Here is a 23,620-nt window from a genome sequence, read left to right as displayed (position 1 = left end):
ATTTGACTTCTATGAAGCCAAAAGATAAGGTCATCATTTTTGTGGGAAAAAAACTTACGTATGTAATCACTTCCCAGTATTACACCTGTTCATTTTTTCTAACTGAAATAATGGATAGTTTCTTAGTTCACAGAATAATTAATTACCATGTCTAACAGCTCTTGTCAACAATGTACTGGTAGTAGTATTTATTTATTTATCCAGACTGACTGGTAGTTTGTATCCTTTTTAATATCATTGGTGGTGGTGGTAAATCAGTTTTCCACAGTTAGAGAAGATGATAAAATTGTTTTACAGTAGATGTTAAGATTGTTGGGGATACATTTAATATGATGTACTGTGTACTTGCATACGCCGCTGGTGCATACAAGACCTGGTTGGTGGTGGGGGTAGTCATTACACCATACCTGAGCTTTTTGAGTGAAAAACACAACAAAATAATCTATTATTTCTCCTATAAATAAATAAAAGCAAACATTTATGTGGGGAGTAGTCTTGCTTTCCTACTGTTGCATAATAAATATCAGCTGACCTAGGCAGAGTTTTGCCCTTAAGCACACATCTAGCTTTTTTTTGTCATGTTGTTATCCTTTGGATCTAAATCTAGGTGCTGCACTTTTTTTTTTTAAACTTTCCCTTTCTTTTTAATAAGCATTGATTTATTTCATCCTAGAGCTGATGACTTAGCAAGCGACTTTGGCCTTCAAGGAATTCCAGTACAGTCCCTTCATGGTAACAGGGAACAGTGTGATCGAGAACAGGCATTAGATGACTTCAAGAAAGGTACTTTTGTACCTAAGTACTGGTTCATTTAGCGCTGGTTTTTAGAGCTTGTCTTGTGTAGAACTTTGTCTATTTGTAAGTGCCATGTCTCTTCAGTACCATAGAAATGAAAATATTGAAGAGCTCAGAATGATATGTTCACTTTGTTAATTTGGCAAACAAAAGAACCAGCAAACAAAGAGATTGCTCTTCAATAAAATTTGGAATGTCGATAGGTTAAATAATTTAAGGCTTATTTTATTTTTTAAATCTCTGTGGAAAAGTCAATGTTGTGTTAGTCTACAGATCAGGAAATTTAAGTGTCAAATCACGGTGCTTTCAGTGAAACAGTTTTGCTCTTGATTATGCCAGTAGGGTTATATTTTGGGGTTATGTGATCGCATGCTAATAAAACAAAGAATAGTCCTACGATAAGGATACCAGCTGAGAATATAGTTGTTGAAGTTTTGCTCTTTTCACAGACTCTTTATAATAGCTAGGCATGTTTCTTGCTTGTCATGCACCCCACTGTTCTACTTGTGAAATACAAATGATTGTAAAATGACGTTTTGAGTGCTCACCTAGCACCTTGTATTTGAAGCTAACTCAGTGTGATGTGCAACAAGCATATTTTTCCTTTATGTATTAAGTGCATTATACACTAGAAAACCAATGGACTGGAGTATATTTTCTGTTCGTTCCATAAACTCCCCTTCTCGCTCTTGTACTTATTTTAGGCAAAGTCAGAATACTGGTGGCTACTGACTTAGCATCCCGTGGCCTTGATGTGCATGACGTTACTCATGTCTTTAACTTTGACTTCCCTCGCAACATTGAAGAATATGTTCATAGAGTAGGTCGTACTGGAAGAGCAGGGTAAGTGTTTGCAAGAAAATAGTAATATATTGTCAATATTTTATGCACTGCGTAGGTGTTTCTCTTGTCAAATGCTAGAGGTACAGGTGAGGTGGAGTCGGGGAGCAAAGATGCGTGAGTCTAGCAAAATATGTTTTAGATAATAACACACTGCTTTATACTTTGAAATCAGTTCACTGTTTAAGGCAAACAAGCTTTCTACATTTCTGTTATTTCATTGAATTGGATGGGAATGATGGATATTTGAAAGCCCGTTTAAATGTGGGGAAGAATTACAGTTGAAAACAACTTCTGTGTAGATATTCTGAAATGTTACTTCCTTGTTTGTCTCTTCATGAGCTGCTGAATCATTTAGCTTCCTAGATGGCCCATTGGGGGGAAAAAACCATATAAATTCAAAGTTTTCAGCCTATCATTGTGGTGTAATTTGGTGTTAGGACTTTTGAATGCTGCTTTCCCAGGTTGGCACACATGTGATTATTATGTGTTTATTTTAATCATGATATGAATATATGTCTCTTTATACTTAAATATGTTGTCTTTAGTCTTTTAGACAATAACCCTAGCATAAATTACTTGTGCTTTTGCTCCATTTTAGGTGAATTGCCATATTCTGATTTTTATGAAAAGTTGCTTTGTCATGTGCATAGTAAATACTCAAGCCAGTTTTATCTACCAGTCCAATAATATTCCCTGTAGTACAATGTATTACTGTACAGATCAGTAGGAAAAGCCTAGCAGCTGTTGTTTTGAAGATCAACAGTAATTTCATTCCTTGTTCAGACGTACTGGGGAGGCAGTAACGCTTGTCACCAAGAATGATTGGAGGGTGGCATCTGAGCTGATTGAAATTCTGGAAAGAGCAAATCAAGTAAGAGTACATCTGACTGGGTAAGGTTTATATCGGGTCTGGGTTACCACCTGAAACAGTTCACGAGGGTCTAAACCTACTTAGACCGTTCTTGGTGAGTGTTTTTAGTGTCTCAGGGAAAAAATACGTACTTAAGTGTCTTGTCCTGGATGTCCTTACCTGTATTTTATCTTACAGATGAGTCCCAGAAAAGAACTGGAAACTTTGATAAAAGCCTTCCAGGTCCAAAGAAAAAGTAGCTAACATGTGCACACAGAGGTCTGCACAGGAATAATAGGATCTATTTTATTTCATAGTATTTTATTCCATTTGTATTTCACTTCTGGATGCATGTACCAATGTTCTTTTTTAATAGTGTAAATATTAACAATATTGCTGTCAGAAGAAGCTCAACTATTTATCAGTTTATTGTATCTGGCAGTTGTGATATCTGCATGTACTTTTCCAAGCTTTCTTTCTTACAGATGTTTGTAAATAGTACAGGAAATAGGACTAGAATGTGATTTGTTTATTTCAAAGAAACATTTTTTTTTTTTGCTACCATATCTGAAAAGCCACAGACAATTCTGTTGCTGTTTTTTTGCTGTAACAAGCAACAGTATTTTGCCTGACTTATAGTGAATTCCCAGTTCATGCCCTGACTTGAGTTGAAATTTTTAAAATTGGGGGGGGGGGAGGGGGAAGGTCGGGGGAGGGAGGGGAGTTTGGCTCCAAATTTCCCTAGGACCTGTGGTTGTTATTGTGGATGCTTAATCAAACTTCAAACCTTTAATTAGAACTTCACATAAATCTTCTGGTTTACAACTCTTTGAAAGATGTTATGCCACTTACTGCAAACCTGAGAAGATGCTTTTGAAGAAGGAGGGAAAAAAAAAACGCAACCAAGAGTTGTCCCCTCATGATTTCTTACAGTTGCAGGATTTGGGTGGGGTTTGCTGGTTGTTTTTTGGGTCAGGTTTTTTTGTTTGGTTGGGGTTGGTTGAGGGTTTTTGTTTTGTAGAAAATATAAGATGACACTAGAGGTGCCTTGTTCTCTATTTTGAGTCAGCTGTTACCTCCATGCCTTGTGTCCTACTGCAGACTGCGAAGTTCCCAAACATTTTAATGTGTGATAGTTCAACTGGGAACAGGTCTGAGTTCAGAGGAGAAAGGAGCATCCTTACTTTCAAGGGTAGCTGTTAGTCGCAACACTATTCTCAAACTTTTAGTTGTAGCTGGTAGAAGGGAAGTATCTGTACGGGCAGGGTTTGTTTATTTTTCCTTATGACAATGAAAATACCATTACTTCAGCCTTAAAACATCATGTAAAAGGGAAGGGAGAGCAACTGAAAACATGGTCTGGGTGTTCAGAATATTTCCGTTTCGGAACAAGTAAGGTGCTTTTGTTAGCCAGATGTTTTCCATGGGTTTGAATGTACAGGTCATCTCCCTAAAGAAAAAACAGGCACAACACAAGATCCCTGCAGCATCGTACAGAAATCTTTACATGTAAGCTTATTACGAAGCATGGCAGATATATTAGGGATCCAGGTGGATCTCTGATCTCTGTAATACCTGTGATGTCTGTAATACCAAGAAGAGTGTTACATATAAATTACGGCATCTATCCTTTTGTGTTTTCTCATTTGGACTACCATACCCAGCTCATATGTTTAACAGATACACAGATTGTCCATGCAAAAATCTCAACAAGCCACTAGATGCTGGATATTACCTCAGCTGAGGTTTTTATGTTCCATATCCTGGCTTCTTCCCACTCTCTTCTTGTGCCTGCTCAAAAACCCCTCTTGCAAGAAACTTGCAGTTTTAGTTGGGATAAATTCTGCTTCATGCTGTAGGAGAGGATCTGGTGTGATTCTGAGGAAGGAAATCATCCAGTGTTTCAACTGAAAACTAACTTTTTCTCACGACTTCTGTCCTACTAATACAAGTCTATAGTGACTTTCAGCCAGAGAAATGCATCATTTTTTACTCTATTTTTAAACAATGTCTAAAACTTAAGCAGAATAGACTGTTCCATAGGCATCCTGTTCTGTGGACTCCTGACGGCCAGGGCAGTTGTTTACCAGTAAGAGCAATTCAGCACATAAAATATACACTAGTGAGCTGACACTTGTCCCAGCTTAAGGAAAAGTTGCTTCACAAGTTGGTAACAAATGGCAAGCAGTGTTGAACTATAAAGCCTGACAAAAGTTGAAACTGGAGGAATGCAGCTTGGTATGGCTGCATTCCTCACCTGTTGGAGCATTGCCAGGTCTAGGAAATTCTAAGGAGACTTAACAGTATTTAAATTTGTTTGCACGTGGACAAACCACAGAGGTTGAGCAATCATGTTAATACCATGCTCACACTCACTGCAGAAGCTTGCTCTCCATGCTGATCAGGAAACTGATTCTGGACTGGATATCTTCTACCTGCTGTGTGGCTACGTGCTGTAGCAGATTGTTGAAGCAGGCTGGTTTGGATAGATAAGTGATCTAAAACATCCTCTGATAGTAGTCGCCCGCGCTGCTTTTTTCAGAAAGCATTGTGTTAGTGTCTGTGTTATACCTGATCTGGTTTAAGACGACTTGTTGGACACTGCCTTTGCGTGATCTGTAAGAATGGTATATGGGGTTTTTCTTTCATTCAGCCATCAGTGTCACTCAACCTAATAAAGTCTGTCTGTAATTCTTTGTATCTGGCCTCAATCCTCATGTGCGTGAGTAACTCTGAGGTGACAAAGTGCACTGATGATACTATTCACCTCCTTTTCCATGTAATTACAAACATGCCAGAAGGCACTGCAGTAAGGTGGTCTTGTGACCTCCCAGTGGTGGAAGAACTGACCACTTTCCTCTGCCCTTCTTTTCTTGCCTTTTAGCTTTCTTTTATCCATGTGAGAACCTTTCCTATGGCAATGCTTTCTTTTAAGTACCAAAGTTTCTCTTCAGAGGCTCTGAAGACTTCCAAAAGGAATTTAATATCAATCGTAATAATGTAACATCCAAATGTATAGAGTATGGTATAACCTTTTAATGACATTGGACATTTTTCCAGCTATTCATTATCACTGAAAGATATATTTCTATCTGAAATACAAATGTTTTAATTAGATGGTTTTATGTTGTCATCAGATATGGTGATACTAGCTTACAAATGTAATTGAAGATCCAGGGACACTCTGCTGATTCATCTTCAGTATATTTCAGTATGATTTTTATGTAAAAAGATTTCTCTATCCATGTCTGCAGAAAAGACAATCCGCAAAGTGATAGGAGCCAGATAAATAACAAAATCAAATCTGGGAACATACAGATCAATAGCATTTTTGTAAAGCAGAATCTAGAAGTTTAGATTTAAAACTGACCTTGTTCTTGTGGTGCTTTCTTATCAGGTAGTTCCTAACGAGCTTATTGCAATGGCAGAAAGATACAAACAATTTCAAATCAGAAAAGAAATGGAAAAGGATATACGGAGACCTCAGAGAAAGCCCTCAAAATAACTAATCCCTTGAAGTTATTGAAACAAAGTAAGTGATTATGGATAGTGTTAGCATCTATGGGCTTGAATTTCGAAGCTTCTTTTCTCGGTTGATTGTTTTCTGTACCTGTCTCATTTAAATAAAATGCATTTTAAAAAGTGGTTTAGAAAAGAAAACTAGATTAACTTTATATAGAAATAAATCCAGTTTTGTGCTTGGACACTTAATTTTTCTGAAGTGATAATTTCATATTTTTTCTTGTGTGATATGCATAACTTAAAGCCATATCTACTGGTTAAAAACAAGTATTGTGGGTTTGTTTGGGTTGGTTTTTTGTCTTAGTTAAATGCAGTATTAATATATAAATGTAAAATATAATTTTTCCTTTTATTTTCAGAGAACTGGATTAGCAAATGTAAGCAATGTTTGTCAGTGTGGCTTAAAAATACTGTACTTCTGCGTTGATATATATACACTACATCTGCCAGTGGCATGCAGAAGTATTTCCAAGGATAACTTAGTTATTTGAAAACTGCTCTGTTTGCAGTAACTGATGTTTGCTGAAGCAAGTTTTGGGGTTTTTTTTAATTGTAGTCATTTTTGTTAAGACTTGTGTCTCAAGGTGTTGTGTTTTTTGAGAGAAGTCTGCATTTCCCCCTAATGGAGGAGAGCATAACAAGAAATGTGTTCGTGGGTGACTGGGAAAAAAAACAGCTTCTACTTCTGTTCTCATGGACGTAATTTTCTGGCTTAAGGAAGAAAAACAGTTTACTAGAGAAATGTTAACAATGTCATGAAGAAAAATACTTTTGAAGGTCAGCTTTTATTTCTTTCAGATGAAGCTGGTTCAAATTTTACTTTGGGATGTCAGGTTCTGTCACACAGACTGCCAATGATAATGGGGAACATTTTCACTCTTTGGAAGATACGTGGGAAGGAGCCATTCCTTCATTTGATGCTTGGTCTGAACTTGTGTTGACTCATGTGTCATGAGTAAATGTAAAATTTAGTCTAGTGAGATGAGAATATTGTAGTAAAATTATTCTCTAAATGTTCTTCTGGCCTTCTGTGGTTTTTATTTGCTCATAATCAAGGTGAAATCTGGGCATTATTTAAGCCAGTAGCATACTTGGCCTTCAAAAGGTTGGCTGAAAATGGCTTCTTTAAGAAAAAGCAAAAGATGTATTTACTTACAGCACAGCAGCTCCCAAATGTTGTTTACCACCTGTACAATTTTAATAATAGGAAATATAATAATTCTTAATTTTTCCTAACACTCGTCAACATAAGAAAAATTGAGCTGAATTCTGATTCCAAGAATGTGAGGTCCATGCCGCATTTTGGTTTTGATAACCTTTCACAAGGAACCTCTTCCTTCTTGGTTGTCATGGTTTTAGCTGGGATAGAGTTAATTTTCTTCACTCTAGCTGGCATAGTGCTGTGCTTTGAAATTAGCATGGAAAAAAACCTGTTGAGATAACACACAGATGTTTTGGGCTGTTGCTGGGTAGTGCTTGTACTAGTCAAGGACATTTCTAGCTTCCCATGCTCTGCCGGGTGCACGAGAAGCCGGGAGGGGAAGGGGGCACAGCCAAGAGAGCGGATTCAAACTGACCAAAGGGATATTCCATATCGGGTAACATCATGCCCAGTATGTTAACTGGGAGGGGCTGGCCGGGGGAGGCAGGCAGCAATCACGGCTTGGGGACGGGCAGCGTGTGGTGAGCGGTTGTATCGTTTGTGTTTCCGTGGTTTTTTTTTTCCTTTTTTTCCTTTCCCTTCCTTTTCCATTTTATTATATTAACATTATTGTCATTATTATCTAAATCATTGGTACTATTATTATCATTTTATTGTAATCATTAAACTGTGCTTATCTCAACCCACAAGTTCTTTTGCTCATCCGATTCTCTTCCCCATCCCACAGGGATGGGGGGAGTGAGCGAGCAGCTGCGTGGTGTTCAGTTGCCAGCTGAGGCTGAACCACGACATTGGTATGGGTTGAAGTTGCATTTCTTCCTACAAGATTCCTCACGCAAATGCTCACTGGCACTATAACTTTAACTCTTGCAGCACATCAGGTAGTGATGGCTTCCTGACCAAAGTCCACTGAAAAGACTAATTTCCAAAGCAATTCTGAAGACTCAGAAAAGATGAGTTACTTCAGGAACTTCATATTGTTTTGATACCATGCTCTGCTCACTGTTGCTGGTGATTGTCCTCTGCAAAAGGTCTTCATCCACCCAGTTGATCTGGTGACTCTCAAATTAACTCCAGTGACTTTTTTTTCTTTTGAAAGCAAGAGTGCATTTTGGATATTCTGCAGTGGATTTTAATTTTAAATAAAGCTGCCATTTTTCACTTCACCCAGTCATTGATGCCTTTATATTTGGAATCATAGAAATTACATTCAGGAAATTAACTATTGCAGATTCTTCTTTACATTTGTAGTATACCTTGAAGATATTTTGCAGGTGACATCTACATTTCAATAGGGAAGATAAATATTACTTAAAATGTCCAAATTCTTTGAAGGGTTATGACTAAGCAGCATGACTTAGGCAATTTTCTTTTAGTGTTCTTAATTTTGTTTCATTTTTGTAGTATCCAGCTACTGAAAACTGAAGCTCTGCACCTAAACTTAGTTTTAAATATGCAAATCTACATGATTAGGTAGTTACTGTAAACAATGTTTTTAATACCTCCCCTGAAAAATGGGGAATCTGTTGTTCAGTTGATATTGTATTTCTCTTGAAAGGAAATCACTGCTCGCTTTATCTTCCAGGCTGAGCAAGTTGTATTGAGGAATAAAAAAGTGTGGCAGGTGAGACTTTTGCAGGCAATCCAGAAAATAGCCCAGGTATTTCTGAAAGCAATGATCCAGGTCTCCCAAATGCCAGTCTGTGTCTTTTGGCCACGTGACACACGAGTGAAAGAAAGCAGTTTTGACATGATACGAAGAGATTTTTTCCAACTCTTTTGTATATTTCATTTTAAGTTGTTCTAGAAGATACTTCATTAGCTTAAGACAACCTTTCCTGTTAAGTAAATGAGAATGTTAGGTGCTTTTTACATAGTCACTTCTAAATAGGTATTTTAAATATTTAAGTACACATTATTCATGAAAACAATAAAAATGTTCATACTCTATTAGAATACGATTTGCAGTAATGTTTTGAACGGGCTGGATAATCCTTGAACTACTGCCTCTGAAGTCAGGTTCTAGCAATGAAGGATTTCTACTTCAAACAATAGTGTCTGCACATGCACCACTTCCACTGGTAGCCGCAGCAACACAGAAATACAAAGTGTTGGTCGGCAGCTGTCCTCCACAGTACAGTCTCCCGGCTGCACATGCTACCGGTGTAACATGAACTTGGAGCGCAGTTTAAGATTAAAGCTGCCCTTTTGGCTTGGGTTTACACTGAAGGAAGGAAATGCCACGACCTTCCTGTGGCACGCCATGAGGAGAAAAGGCGTATCTATAGCAGTTTATAAGTAGGGGCATAGCATGTCTGATAATAGTCATGAAACAAGAGAACTAATGGATAATTCTTTGTCTTTGTGACTTTCTTGATTCAGTAGAAGATGTAATTAAGTAATCCAAGAAGTTGGTTTACCATTAAGGAAGTTCTGTACCTCATGTGGGTTTTCTTATTTCTCTTTGAAGAAATGTGGAAACCAGTTTGTATTGGAGTGAGAAATCACATTTGTTCATTGTGATCCCATGCAACAGTTCTTTTCTCACCATCATTTTGGAAGTTGCCTTGATATGAGGTATAATTTTGTTCCCAAAGCTCAGAAAGCTGAGACAGACTTTTAAGCTGCTGGTGGTTCTAAACAGGACTGAGTTTGGGAAAGATTATTTAACAAATTGCCTTTTTTTTTTTTTTTGCTTTCTAAAGCAAGTCTGGAGTTTTAACCTCAGGTCCTGTTGGACTTGATGATCCTAGAGGTCTTTTCCAGCCTCAATAATTCTGTGATTCTGTGTGATTTGTTTCTGCCTCTTGTTGAGTAAATGCAAGACAAACATTCAGCAAGTGCATGCGATGTTGTCCTGCTGTAGAACTGTGGTGCCTGAAAGCCTTACTCTTGTTCCCTGCTATGAGTAACTAGTCTTAGATAAAATGAATAAAATTTAAACTGAAACAGTGCTAGACAGTGCTAGCCTGGCTCACACAGGCTTAAAGTAAAATATTCACATGAAGTACCAACCTGCAGCACTTTGGTCCATCAGATTCACAGCATGTCTTTGAGCTGCCGTGGTTGTTCATCATGGCCTTCTCAACATGCGAGAAGGAGAGTCGCCAGGTGTTTCCTAAAGTTGAGTACAAGATTGTTAGATTGTTACACAGCAGCAAGTACTCCTGTCTGTAACTAGGAGAAAAAAGACACTTTGTAATGTCTTAATCTTAAATATGAGCAATTGCACATTGAATTGCAGGTTTGGGTGGGGTTTTTTGTTTTGTTTTTTATTGTCTACGATTAGTTAGTAGTTCTTTAATTCCCCAGCTTCTCCACACAGACAATTAGAATGTTGTTAATATAGGACATACTTAAAGCATCCAAACAATTGACTATGTTCTTAAGGATGTTTGGATTTACTTCAAGCTTAATTCTGAACTTTCCTGCGTTGGTTGAACATGATTTGGGAATTACACTAATCATAGAAATCTACTACCTTTGAACTTCTGTTCTGTATTATTAGCCTTACTGCATAACCATTCTGGTTTTGAATAAAAAAATCTTCACTATTGTTTTCAGTTTGTTTGTGCAAGTAATATGCTCGTGAGTTTGTCTCAGGTAAGGTGACTCTTCTAAAGCATTTATTTTGCTCCTCTGGTAGTGTTTCTGACAACAGTGGTTAACATAGCTTAACCCCCTGGTTTTTTAAAACACCAGCAATCATTTTTGTCTTCCTTACAGAAGTTAGTGTTGCCCTTGCCTGTTTGATTCTGTTAATCTTTGCATTTAATTTGCACCAGAAGAAATAGCCTAGTAGAGCAGTGATAATTAATTTGGCATTGTTAAGATGGGCATGCTGATAAAAAAAAAAAAAAAACAAAACACAACTCTTGTTGCTGAAATCATCGATTCTCATAATGCAATGACAAGTTGGGATGTTTCTGCAAAGTAGTGTAGGCTTGGTGTGATAGTGGTCTGGAGAAAAAAAAAAAAAAGTTGTAGTTATACCAGAGCTCAATGAGAAATAATGTATCTTGCTAGGAAAGTACACAGTTTACTTCTTGCAGAAATCTGTAACTTGCGTATACAGGGCCGCTTACAGGGATGTTCCCAGCCTTTTTAGAAATCTCCTTTTAATTTACTTCTTTGTCTTACAAAGCAAAGGGGTAGATGTTGCTGTGAAGTACAGCAGTAGCACAGGAAAGGTCCATTTTCACGTGTCTGACTTAGTAGATTTAATATAGTGCTCTTGGGAAGGGTTAGTGCCTGGCAGAGCGGTCTGTCTTTAGATTTCGGTACAGGACCAGCAGTGGCACAAATCTGATGTTTTATAGAGGGATTAAAATTGTCTTTGATCTGGGTATGTCCAGGGTAAGGTAAAGATCTGTACCTCGAAGGCAGAATACTGAACAGAAAGAATCTGGATACATTTTTTATAGCACTTATAAGTGGTGAAGTTGTAAAGCTATTTCATGACTTAACACATTGTCTGTATTTGAGGTACCTCTTAGAACCTTTTCTTTTTTGTTTTGTTTGGCTACTAAATAAAGTGCTTTTTTTCTGAATTCTCCCTTGACTTTTCTTCCCAGCCACTGTTCAATTTTGAGTCCATCCTCTGTGCTGGCTGGCCAGCTGTGCTGAACTTCCAAAGTCAAGATGATGTCCACTGATATTTCTGCTGGAGGATTTTTGATCTGAAGAGTTATTGCAGGGCTTCCAGCCTTTTTCCTTTTCACAGTTACTTCCACATCTAGTAACAAAGAAGAAATTGATTTTTTATATATATAAAAGAAACTTTTTTTAAAGAATGTTAAAGTTTTTACTTAACAGGAATTTGTTATCAATCAAAAGACATACCTGGGTTCAGTCACTGGCTCTTTATCCTACAGGATATGGATCTTAAATAAAACATTAAAAAGGCCTGTTCAAGGAGTTCCGTGAAATAAAGGACACTCTTTTTGAACTGCTGTGTTTGCCTGATCTACTCATGTCTACAGAATCAGAAATACAGTAATGTTTTCCAATAAACTTCTTCATCGTTTGAAAACACAGACCAAAGAGATTTGGCCACAATGTTTCTGAAGGCTTTGGAGAAGAAAAGCACTCTAAAAGGGGATAAGTTTTCTATGTAGATTGATGTAGGTAATGTATAAAAGAAAGCTCTTCCTTTTGCTGCCAGGTCAGCAAATGGCTCTCTGTATACAGCAGATATATAGATTGTGTAGGAAGTACCAAGCATGTGACAGAACCCTTGATATTCATTATTCTCATATGGAAAGAGGATTGCATAGCGGAGCAATGGGTTAATCACATAATATGCTTAGCTCTGACATATTTGTGGTGATTCTTAGTACAAGAGCAACCAGGGACGACGAGTGGTTACAGTTACATTGCTACAAAGCGAGAGTTGGCTGGGGGAAGAAAAAAATAAACAAACCCCAGTTTACCAAGAACAAGGCAACGCATATGTGCAGTGTAACTGTATTTTTAGCACTCAGAGGTGAAGCTTATTCTCTCAGAACTTACTTTTAATGTTTTTCACTTCTTGTTTAATGATTTCTCGTAGTGCTTGAAGCATTTTAAAAGCTGATAATTTTCCGTCTTCATCTAAATACTTCAACAAGTACTTTTCTTTTGGATTTCTTTTGAATGTTAGATAATAATAGGCTCCAGTATCATCGCTTTCATCCAGCTGAAGTCTTTTAACAGGTATTACAAGCATGATGTCAAACTCATTTGGTTCAGATATCTGCAAAGTAGGAGAATGCAACAGTCAATGTGCAACTAAGGTTTTATTCTCTTTAGGCTTTTATACTGGTTGTGGTTGTATCTACAACAGTCTCAGTCTACAGTTCATGTCTAGTGTGAAAAATGAGCTTATTTCTGTGCCTTTGTATTACAAGATGGCTGTGCATTTGTGTGGAGAAGAGTAATTTACTGATGGCAGTTAGTTTTCCCAGCTTTCCAACTTACTATTTTTAAGAAGTTTCAAAATTCTTGCGCTGTTCTGAGCAATTCGTAACTGCTGATCTTATGTGCAAAAGGATGACTAAAAACCAGGTGTGGGGGAGGCGGAATGTATTGCTATGCCTGAAGCTGGTTTTAAAAAAAAAAAAAAGTCCCCCATGTCTGACTTTGTTTCAGACTGAGCTGGAACCAGAAAAAAATGTCTTGCTATTCCTCCTGCTTTTTGAAACAAAAAAAAAGTACTAAGAATTGGCACACAGCCTTTCATGCAGTTTATGCCCGACTCGTCCTGCAGTCACACCGGGCACACCTGCGTGCTGTGCAAGGGGCAGGGGCTCGGGCTTGCTGCGGCTCTAAAGCCAGGCCTGTTCGAGCACCGTCTCTTACTAAATTCACCTATATTCATCTTTCAGTAAGTTAGCTCTTTTATAATTAATTGTCGTTAATTAACCAGGTAATCCTTAAAGGCCCTCCTCGGCGGGATGGGCCAGCTTACAGCTGTTCTCCAGCGGCAGGAGCACCGCGGAGCCGCCTTGTGCGAGCCGGGCCCCGGGGCCCCACCTGCACCCCGGGGCCCCACCTGCACCCCGGGGCCCGGCCCCGACCCCCGACACGCTCCCGGCGGCGGGAGAGGCGCTGCCGGCGGCGGGACGGCCGCAGCCGCGCTCGGCGCCCACCCCGACGCCCGCCCACACACCTTGACGTGCTCGTAGTAGCTGCCGGCGCCCAGCCGGGCGATGGAGCTGAAGCTGCCGTCCCGGCTCCGGATGGCCTGGATCAGTTGCGAGACCACCTCGTTCACCAGCCCCGACGCCTCGGACACGTCCTGGCGGCCCAGGGTGAGCCGCGACAGCACCTCCCGGAGGCGCAGGGCGCCCGGCGGGGCGGGGGGGCGGGCGGCGACAGCCCCGTCGGCCACCGCCGCTCGGGCTCTGGCGGCCGGTGCCCTGCTCCGAGGCGCGGGGGGCGCTTCTCCGCCGCCCGCCGCCGCCGCCGCCGGGCTCCTGACAGGGGAGGCTCGCCGCGACGGGCGCCCACGACGGACGGTGGATCCGCCCCTCCGCCGCGCCCGAGGGGTCGCGACAGCACCTGCGCCTCCGCCCCGGCCCCGCGAGGGGCTGCGGGCTGCGCCCCTCGCCGCACCCCGGCCCCGCGGGGCTACTGGCCGCGGCCCCCGCCTGCCCCGCTCCCCTCTGCCGCCGGCGCCTTCCATGGCTTCCGCTCCCGCTCCGCACCCGCAGGGCGGCAAGCGCGGCCCCACGGAAGGAGCGTTCCTGCCTTCCGCGTTAGGCAGGTTCCTCTTCCAGGCAGCGCTCCTCCGCTGAAGAAATGAAACCCCCGCCAAAGCGCCCACGCAGCCCAGGCGCGGGGAAGCTCGCGGAGCCGGGCGGGCGGCGCCACCCCGGGGGCCAATCCCCTGGCAGCGATTTCCCGCTCTCGGGCGGCGCCGCCTGCCCGTGGGAGGAGGGCGGGCTGGCACTGCGGTTCCTCGGCCCTCATCGGCTGCTCGCAGCTCTCCGAGCGGCGGGTCGGGCTCCCGGCAGCAGGAGCCGCCCGCCGGGGCCGCTCCTCGCGGAACGGGCGGCCGCGGAGGAGCTCCGGCCCCGCCGTTACCGCCTCTTAGGCGCAGACGGATCTGCTTCTCCCGAGCTGGCGGCGGCGGCGGAGACGGCAGCCGCGCTCTCCGCTTCCGCTTCCTCCAGCCGCCGCCTGGGCCGGCGCTGCCGCGGCCGAGCGCCATGTTGCTGCGCAGCCGCTGGCGCCGCCTGGCGCTACCCCCGGCGCCGCGGCCTGTGCACCGCCGGGCGGGCAACGAGGCTGGAGCGGCGGCGGGAGCGCGTTACGAAGTGGTGGTGATCGGCGGGGGCCATGCGGGGACGGAGGCGGCGGCGGCGGCCGCTCGCGGCGGGGCCCGCACGCTGCTGCTCACGCACAGGATCGGCACCATCGGTACCGCCGGGGGATGGCTGGGTCGGGGCTGGGCTCGGCCGCGGGCGCAGGGAACGCGGTAGTGCAGGGAGCCGGGCCCGCTATCCCGCGGGCGCCTCGGATCTCCCCGCTGTTCGCAGCGGCGCGGGGGTTGCGGGAGCTTCGGGCGGCGGTGGTGAGGGGTGTCCCCGTGTTCCCTCCTCAGGAGAGATGTCCTGCAACCCCTCCTTCGGTGGCATCGGTAAGGGGCACCTCATGAGGGAGGTGGACGCGCTGGACGGGCTCTGCGGCCGGCTCTGCGACCGCGCCGGGGTGCACTACAAGGTGCTGAACCGCTGCAAGGGGCCGGCGGTCTGGGGCCTCCGCGCCCAGATCGACCGGGCCCGCTACAAGGAGCTCATGCAGGTGAATGCGGGCGGGGGCCGGGAGGGGGTGCGGCCCGGCGCCCCCCTTCCCTCCCGCGGGGGTGTTTGCGAGTTGTGCGTGGGTTCCTGGGGCGGCGGGACGGGGCCTGCAAGGCCGTGTGCGGCGGCGGGCCCTGCGCGGGCGGGCGCTCCGCGGGGGAGGCGGCGGGGTGGGCGGCCTCGGCCCCGCGCTGCCCTCAGGGGGTGCCCCCGCTCCCCAGCCGAGGCGGAGGGGCTGGGGAGCGTCGCCGCCGGGGCGCGAGTGTGGGTGGCCCCTGGCGTCGCCCTGGCTGAGACTGCATAAACCATCTATAGGGATATCTCTGTATACGGTCTGGTAAAAACGGTAGCTACTGTTAAATGGGAGTGGGGAGACTTTAAGAGAAAGTCAAGAGCGATGACTAGTTTAAAAAACACTTTTTTATTTCCAGGGTTTTTTTGCGTGTGCTTGTGAGCTGGAGTGTTAGAATGCATTAGTCAAATCTGAGGTATTAGGGTAATTAAGGATGATTGAGGAAGAAGTATTTTACAATGAGGGTGGTGAAGCCCAGAGAGGTTGTGGAGGCCCTATCCTAGAAACGTTCCAGGTCAGGTTGGATAGAGCTCTGAGATCTAGGGGAAGGTGTCCCTGCTCACTGCAGGGGGGTTGGACTCGATGGCCTTTGAAGGCCCCTTCCAACCCAAACCATTCTTTGATTCTGTGATGATAAACTATAGAGGATAAGGGAGGGGTTGTTTTGTTTTTTAATATTTTTAATTTGTTTTTTTTTAAAATATTTTGGTACTTTAATGTGGTGTAAGTTGTTGGAGCTCAGCATAGTTTAAGAAATTCTCTAGCATTTTATATACGCATATATAAATATATATGTATTTCATGACGAAATAGTTTCTTTTGAGCTTAAACTCTGCTGATGAATGAAAAGTTCTACTTGATAGATCAGATAATAGTACAGTAACTGAGTGTCTACCAAGTGACCTGATAAGGGAAAAGGGAAGAGGGTGATGGATGTTTGGGAAATCAGCAGGGTTTGGGACTGCCCATATGTCGCATAACTTCCTAGATTTTTGCAGTAACTCCTTTCATGACAGAAAGAAATCCTTAACACACCACTGTTGACAGTTCGTGAGGCATCTGTGGAGGATCTTGTCTTGGCAGAGCCCAACTCAGACCGTCCCGGGAAATGCCAAGTCACAGGAGTCGTTCTGGGTATGTGCTAGTAACTCAGAAAGCACCTTCAGTTACTCTACGCTAGGAGCAGCCTTTGGGGTAAACCTTCTGATTCATCCATGAGAAAGTTGAATTAGATGATAGAGGCGATTTAGGGCTGAGCGTGAACTAAACTAGATTAATATGTGTAAATCAATGAAAACCATACCAAGATCAATAGGATATTGGGAGGTTACATAAATTTAACTTTCTTCAGGCTACCAATACTGAATTCCATGCTGCGTTTTGAGATTTTATTTGGTAAATGGTGTACGCTGCCAACAGTGTTACAGGGCAGCGGTGTCCTATTACCCTTGCTTTATTACCTGCGCTGTTGTAGTAAACAAGCTTACTGAAATAAAAGCCTGGGTGGGAATTTTTCCCAGGAGTGGGTTTTCTGTGTCAGGGGTAACATGCTTAGGAATAAGAAAAATATAGGAATAACTATGTGCTGTTTATTGCAGTTATTATCAGTGCTTTTATTATTGAAATACTGATTTTTGTTGTAACGAAAATGGATAAACCTTCAGCGAACACTGTTAGCCTAGTTTTAAACAGAAGCACCAGAATACCAGGGCTTTGTTGATGCTAAAATATATGCATCTCTGAAAACTTGATGTTTCAGGGGATGGGAGCACAGTACATGCGGGGAGTGTTATCCTGACCACTGGAACATTTCTGAGGGGTATGGTCCTCATCGGACTGGAGATGCACCCGGCTGGGCGGCTAGGGGACCAGCCAGCCATCGGGCTGGCTGAGACCCTGGAGAAACTGGGCTTTGCTGTGGGCAGGCTGAAGACTGGGACGCCGCCCCGACTTGCCAAAGATACCATTGACTTCAGTGGTCTGGAGGAGCGTGCAGCTGACAATCCTCCGGTGCCGTTCAGCTTCCTCAGCGAGGCTGTATGGATCAAGGTGGGACAGCACGCATCAAATGCACGTAGAGCTGGGTGGGGAGCAGTTCTGGGAATGTTACGCTCAGAATCAGTGAGGGAGTTGATGGCTGGGAAAGGGAGCCAGGCTGGGTTCATACTGGAGGTCTTATGTTTCTGAAGATTCTTAATGCAAAGGGAGAAATTGCGTGTTTTCTTTTGAAAGCAAGTACCTTTTTCCTCTCGCTTCTCAACTTGAGAACCAAACTTTCTTTGAATCAGAACTGCGCAAAATACGATATTATTAGTTGTATTCTTCATTTGCTGGTTAAGTGGTGGTTTACAAATTACTTTCAGTATTAGACCTGTATTGTGGAGATTTATGATGTCTGCTTGTTACCCCAGCTCTAGAATAAGACGAAAATGTTGAAATTAGAGATCATTGGTAGTGTTGACTAGGAAAGAGAAAGGATGGAGTTGTCCACAGAGATTAGAGGTGATGTGTTAACAGAACTTAGAAGCAGAAAAAACTAATTTTTCCAAAGAAAATGTTGGAAAATGGATGGTGCTCTTACATAATATAGTTAAACAGCACAGAATTAAGTATTAGGATTTTATTTGCCCCAGAGCATATAGGAATTGCAATAACCTATTATAGTTGGGGTGAGGGTGAAAGTAATACCCCTTGAAGTCCTTGGTATGTGTAGGAAAGGTTTTAAGGGGTCGAGGTACAACATTATTACTATTTTGAATGTGAGTCTATTAACTCTTTTTCAGACAAATCAATGAAGTACTTTACATGGTGGGTTTTTTCCCAGCTTGAATTTTCCATGTTAATTGCAGGGTTTTCAGAGATTTCTTTTTGTCTTCACCAACACTTTGATTGGCTGTTAGCTGTAGAGTCAGCACTTATTCCTCTTACTTCAGGGCTTTGAATTCCTGCAGTTAATTTAAATGCTGTCATATAATGTGTTTCTGTAATAGGAATATCCATCCTGTAGTTAGGAATACAGTGGGTAGAGCAGAACTTGAGCTCTGGGCTCCCAAGTTCTGTTTTGTTCTTGGTCTGCTTTTGGGCATGTTGCTCAAGCTCTGTGATTGCTCACGTTCTGTCTGTACAGTGGGTATGACAGCACTACCCATCTCTCCAGGAAGCGAGAGCCAACTGTCATGGAAAAGCCCTTGGAGATCCTCAGAGTTGCTCAGGAAGTATACAGTGTTGCGACTGGAATAACTTAAAGTGAGCTTTGGCCTCTTTCAGCCAGAAGATCAGCTGTCATGTTACCTGACTCGCACTACCGCAAAAGCCCAGCAAATTATCCATGATAACCTCCACCTGAACAACCACATAAGGGAGACAACAAAGGGCCCGCGGTAAGCATGTGGCATCATGCAAGGCTGTCAGTGGCATGAGCTGACCATCTGTCTGAAACTGTGGCTCTCCCCTGCTTTGCTTCTGGAAAGTTACTTTTCCTCCATGTCAGGTGGTGCTCATGGCTGCTTACTGTTGCAGGTACTGTCCCTCTCTTGAATCAAAGGTTCTGCGCTTCCCAAACCGAGAGCATCAGGTGTGGCTGGAGCCCGAAGGCTTGGAGTCCAATGTCATTTACCCCCAAGGCATGTCGATGACGCTGCCACCTGAGCTCCAGGAGCAGGTGATCAAATCCATCCCAGGCTTGGAAAAAGCCAAGATGTTACAGCCAGGTGAGGGGTTGAATAGTTTTAAAGCTGTTTGTCACATTGGTTACCAGTTCATAAAACCCATATTTTGTTTAGACCATAGCAAAAATAAGGTAATATGAAACAAAATTATTTTTTCCATGCAGGGATTTTTAGAATCATAGAATCTTTAAGGTTGGAAAAGACCTCTAAGATCATCAAGTCCAACCATCAACCCAACACCACAGTGTCTCCTAAACCATGCCCTGAAGTGCAACATCTACACATTTTTTGAACACCTCCAGGGGTGGCGACTCCATCACTTCCCTGGGCAGCCTGTTCCAATGCCTGACCACTCTTTACTAAAAAGTAAAGAAATTTTTCCTAATATCCAATCTAAACCTGCCCTGATGCAACTTGAGGCCATTTCCTCTCCTATCACTAGTAACTTGGGAGAAGAGACCAACACCCACCTCATGACAACCTCCTTACAGGTAGTTGTAGAGAGCGATAAGGTCTCCCCTCAGCCTCCTCTTCTCCAGGCTAAACAAAGCCAGTTCCCTCAGCTGCTCCTCAGAAGACTTGTTCTCCAGACCCTTCACCAGCTTTGCTGCCCTCTTGTGGACACACTCCAGCGATTTTTTTCCTTGGTTTTTAAATCATAAGTAAAGGTTGATAACCTAAGTCATTCTGCCCCACTGATTGCCTTTGCTGATAAAAAGGGACCTTCAAAATCCCTCCTGTGAGATCTGTCTTGTTTTTCATAGGCTACGGGGTACAATATGATTTTTTAGATCCCCGTCAACTGACTGCTTCTCTTGAGTCTCGTCTTGTTCAGCGCCTCTTCTTTGCAGGCCAGATAAATGGCACTACAGGCTATGAAGAAGCTGCAGCTCAGGTGGGTGAATCTGATAATGTATACTCAGCACTCAGAAAGGGATATTGCATTTGTCTTTGATATGCAGTCTTGCTAGGCCCATCTGGTGCTAATGAGGTGGTCTTTCTTGTGTTGCTCACCCCGATTCCAGATTTGCCCAGGTATTTTTACTTCTAGCGTCTACAGTTGCTGTTACTGAGATTGCAGTAATGAAAGTAATTGAAAGCACTGTCAAATGTTTCAGTATGGAGACTGTGCAATAGGTATAACTGAAAACATGTGGAAATTGACGCTGGTCACATCAGCAGGGGCCAAGGGGCCCTTCAGACACTCGTAGTACTGCAAGAAAGAAACTACCTAGATTACTAGCACAGACCTTTGCATTTTCCAGGGTACAGTTTGACACATGAGTCTTCGGGGGCAGATGTGCTGGTATTTTAGCCACTAAGAGACCAATAAACGTGTTTTATTTTGTTTTCTGTCTGCCTAGGGTGTGATTGCTGGGATCAATGCTTGCCTACGGGTTCATGGCAAGCCCCCTTTCATTGTCAGTCGCACCGAAAGCTATGTTGGTGTCCTGATCGATGACCTTACCACTCTGGGCACCAGCGAGCCTTACCGGATGTTCACCAGCCGCGTGGAGTTCCGCATGTCCCTCCGGCCTGACAATGCCGATGCCAGGCTCACCCACAGAGGTATTTTATTACAGTGGGACTTGCAGTGAGCAGCCCTGCCTGGTTGTAGGCCTTTGTCTCATACGCCATCTGTCTCTGCAGGTTTTGAAGAAGCTGGGTGTGTGTCACAGCAGCGATATGAACAAGCAGTTAAGATGAGAGCTGCTTTAGAGGATGGAATTGCAACACTCAAATCCCTTCAGTTCAGCATATCCAAATGGTCCCGCTTAATGCCAGAAGTTCCCTTCAGTAGCAGTCGAAGGTCGCCTGTCAGGTAAAGGTTACAGCTGAAGCTTCCTGGTTTGACCTACACTTGCTTTAGCATATTTGGCTAGTGGTTTCACAGCGTTTGTCCATCCTTCCCGAAGCCGCCAGTACTCCAAGATGCCAGCTTTATCACCTTCAGGGGACAGACATCCAATGTTTGCCTATAGAATAAGTGTGACATTACTATGCCACATTTCCTGGTGCTGACATAGGCTCCCAAAGTAAGGGGTTACTCCACTGGCCCAGACAGTTCTTGCTGTCCTTGTTGAGAGTGTCACCAAGTGGGGATGGTTTTGCAGTGCGTTGCTGCTTTGCTGAAAGCTTGATAAAGGAGCAGCTGATTTCAGGTTAGTGTCAGGTGGTAGCTGTTCCTGTATAAAAAACCCCTTGCTTCCCTTACCCATCTCTCATCTCACGGTATCTTTTCTGTTTTTTTAGATCAGTGACTAAGACCTGGCTGACTTGGCCTGTGTGAAAGCTTCCCCTTGAAGCCTTTACCTCATCCCTTCTATCTGGCTGTTCATTTTTCTTAGAGGGCCCCTCTTCAAGAGCTGAACTGCTCTTGTGTACACTGAGAGTAGATAGTAGGGGACTGAGCTTGGTTCTGCAGTTGTTCTGGCTTATGCTGAGATCTTTACAAGTTTGGGCTGGGAACAGCTGTAAATCTGCCTTACACAAGTGACTCCTTCCTACCATAAAAACTTACTCTTGTTCTCCACAGTGCCTTTGACATCCTTCAACATCCAGAGGCCAACATGGAGGTTCTGGCAAGGGCTGTCCCAGACCCCCTGGGAAAGCTTGCTCAGTGGAGAGAACTGGCAGAGAGATTGAAAATAGAAGGTAGAGTACAAGAATTAGTGGGATCCGTGTAGGATTTGTTCAGTACAGGGAGAGCCAGCCCGTTCATCCCAGTGTGTTTCGTGTTGCTGCTTAGTGACATGAAACACTGTTATCAGAGCATGGGCCTTTTACCGTAGGCCACAGCCCGATGCAAGCACCTGTGTTTCACTTTGTGGGCTGAGATCAATTATTCATCTTCACTCTGGGGTTTTTCCTCCTGTCATCCTTTCCGGGAATGAGAGGAAAAAACAGCCAATGTGTCTTAATTCCTGTAACAAATTCAAGAGTAGGACTTTGGAAGAAGTGTTGATGTGAATGAGGCTTTTAGTCTGTGAGGCTAGAAACTTCCTTAGGAGCTTTTGACCGTCTCAGTGGAATTGCTCGCTCTGCTTCCGAGAATCTGTAAGTGGCCCCTTTCACATGAACATCTATATCTGGTTGTCTTGTTTGCCTGATCTTCCATCACAGCTGCTTACGAGTGGTGTGTAGCCAACCAACAGCAGGAAATAGAAGAAGTGCGTCGTGATGAAGCCCTCCAACTGCCAGAGGATCTAGATTACTTTGCCATTGATGCATCGCTCTCAGCAGAGGTGCGGGAGAAACTGGACTCCAACCGTCCCCAGACGGTAAGATACTGGGCCACTGCAAGGTTGAGCAGCGATGAAATTCCTTCTGTGTCTTCCCAAGGGACCTGGGGGGTGAGGAGAATCAGGGAAAGGAATACCCGCAGGTTTTGATCTCATTTCTCACTAGCTCCAGTGTTGTAGGTTTGTTCTTGGTTAATTTGTCCCTGTTCCCATACGTAGATTGGTGCAGTCAGCCGCATCCCTGGAATTACACCAGCTGCTATCGTTAACCTGCTAAGATTTGTGAAAACCAGTCACCAGAAGACAGAGAAGCTAAAAGCGTTACCTCAGACTGGCAAGTATTTACCAGGGAAAATGTACTCGGAGAAAGCAACTTCCCAGCAACAGATTCCAGCAGAGTTTTCTGAAGAGGAGCCAGAGAGTACCTTCGTTAAAACACCTTTGTAGAGAAGCGTATCCCTCCTACCTGAGAATGTGGTAAGATCACCGGTGCTCACGAGCCTCTTCACAGGGAGAATCGATGCTGGCTGGATCCAAAGCAGTTCTAGTTGTGTTCTGTGGCAGCGTGATTTGAGTAGAACAAAGATGGCGAATGCGCAAACCTGGAGTAAATGCTGAGGAACTTAAATATAGCCTGTGATTTTTGCCAATCCAAATGAAAAGATGGGAATTGCTTTTAAAATTCCACACGTTTGGAAGATGTCAGGTAGTCAAAATTTGTTCTAAAGCACCTTGGAAAGGACAGCGTTTTGCTTGTCTGAAAAAAGTAAGAAGTGTTACTGTGCTGAACCCACAGCAGCACAAGAGGATTTGAGGTGGAAAGCGTGCTCCATCGACTTTAGTCCTTGTGTCTGTAGCTGTGCAGTGACTACACACAGTCTGATGTTTCAGTGGGATGGCAGCCAATAGGAGACACTTGGTTATGAAAATGTGTGCCACATGAATATTTAAACTTACGTAGGAGACCGATTGTAAATGCTGTATTCTGGGCTTTTTTTTCTCCTTTAAAATAAATAAAGCTTATCTTGAAACTTGCTGAAGAACTTGGTTGTCACTTAGCTTTTGGTATAGCCTTGGTGATTCACTGGCTCACAGTTCACACAGGTGAGGTGGGGCAAGATTTGCTGCAGAACTGGTGAAGGCAGCTGGGGCAAGACTCGCTGCGTAGGCCAGGGTGCTG

At 43.7% G+C, this 23,620-nt stretch overlaps 3 protein-coding genes across 6 annotated transcripts in view; 2 read left to right on the top strand and 1 right to left on the bottom strand.

Moving 5' to 3' along the window:
- Window positions 1-7,184, top strand: part of DDX43 (DEAD-box helicase 43) — a 21,321-nt gene extending 14,137 nt beyond the window's left edge. The window contains exons 12-17 of the mRNA XM_064448568.1: window positions 3-58; window positions 674-783; window positions 1,500-1,638; window positions 2,422-2,509; window positions 5,886-6,020; window positions 6,370-7,184. Coding sequence (XP_064304638.1) covers window positions 3-58; window positions 674-783; window positions 1,500-1,638; window positions 2,422-2,509; window positions 5,886-5,993 — 501 coding nt within the window. The 3' untranslated portion in view covers window positions 5,994-6,020; window positions 6,370-7,184. The remainder of the gene's footprint in view (window positions 1-2; window positions 59-673; window positions 784-1,499; window positions 1,639-2,421; window positions 2,510-5,885; window positions 6,021-6,369) is intronic.
- Window positions 7,185-8,288: 1,104 nt separating this feature from the next.
- CGAS (cyclic GMP-AMP synthase) lies at window positions 8,289-14,865 on the bottom strand. Of its 3 annotated transcripts, XM_064447803.1 has the most exons (6): window positions 13,822-14,865; window positions 12,684-12,906; window positions 11,662-11,907; window positions 11,046-11,132; window positions 10,188-10,290; window positions 8,289-9,010 (listed from the first exon to the last, which is right to left on the bottom strand). In XM_064447803.1, exons 1-6 carry the CDS (start codon window positions 14,863-14,865, stop codon window positions 8,668-8,670), a joined length of 2,046 nt encoding a protein of 681 aa, XP_064303873.1. In that variant the 3' UTR covers window positions 8,289-8,667. The 3 variants fall into 3 exon arrangements, 2 of the variants coding, with proteins under 2 accessions (XP_064303873.1, XP_064303874.1); XM_064447804.1 differs by lacking the exon at window positions 11,046-11,132; XR_010372291.1 differs by lacking the exons at window positions 8,289-9,010; window positions 11,046-11,132 and having other exon boundaries at window positions 11,258-11,907.
- MTO1 (mitochondrial tRNA translation optimization 1) lies at window positions 14,864-23,475 on the top strand. Of its 2 annotated transcripts, XM_064447801.1 has the most exons (12): window positions 14,864-15,074; window positions 15,259-15,458; window positions 16,547-16,664; window positions 17,290-17,579; window positions 18,798-18,910; window positions 19,050-19,240; window positions 19,963-20,093; window positions 20,563-20,767; window positions 20,849-21,020; window positions 21,735-21,853; window positions 22,322-22,479; window positions 22,660-23,475. In XM_064447801.1, the coding sequence occupies exons 1-12, from the start codon at window positions 14,864-14,866 to the stop codon at window positions 22,885-22,887; spliced, it is 2,136 nt and encodes a 711-aa protein (XP_064303871.1). In that variant the 3' UTR covers window positions 22,888-23,475. The 2 variants fall into 2 exon arrangements, with proteins under 2 accessions (XP_064303871.1, XP_064303872.1); XM_064447802.1 differs by lacking the exons at window positions 16,547-16,664; window positions 17,290-17,579.
- Window positions 23,476-23,620: the final 145 nt, after the last annotated feature.

Source organism: Phalacrocorax carbo, chromosome 3, assembly GCF_963921805.1.
Source record: "Phalacrocorax carbo chromosome 3, bPhaCar2.1, whole genome shotgun sequence".
NCBI classification, from domain to species: domain Eukaryota; kingdom Metazoa; phylum Chordata; class Aves; order Suliformes; family Phalacrocoracidae; genus Phalacrocorax; species Phalacrocorax carbo.
The sequence above is the reverse complement of the archived record's forward strand: the minus strand, read 5'-3'. Positions and strand labels throughout refer to the sequence as shown.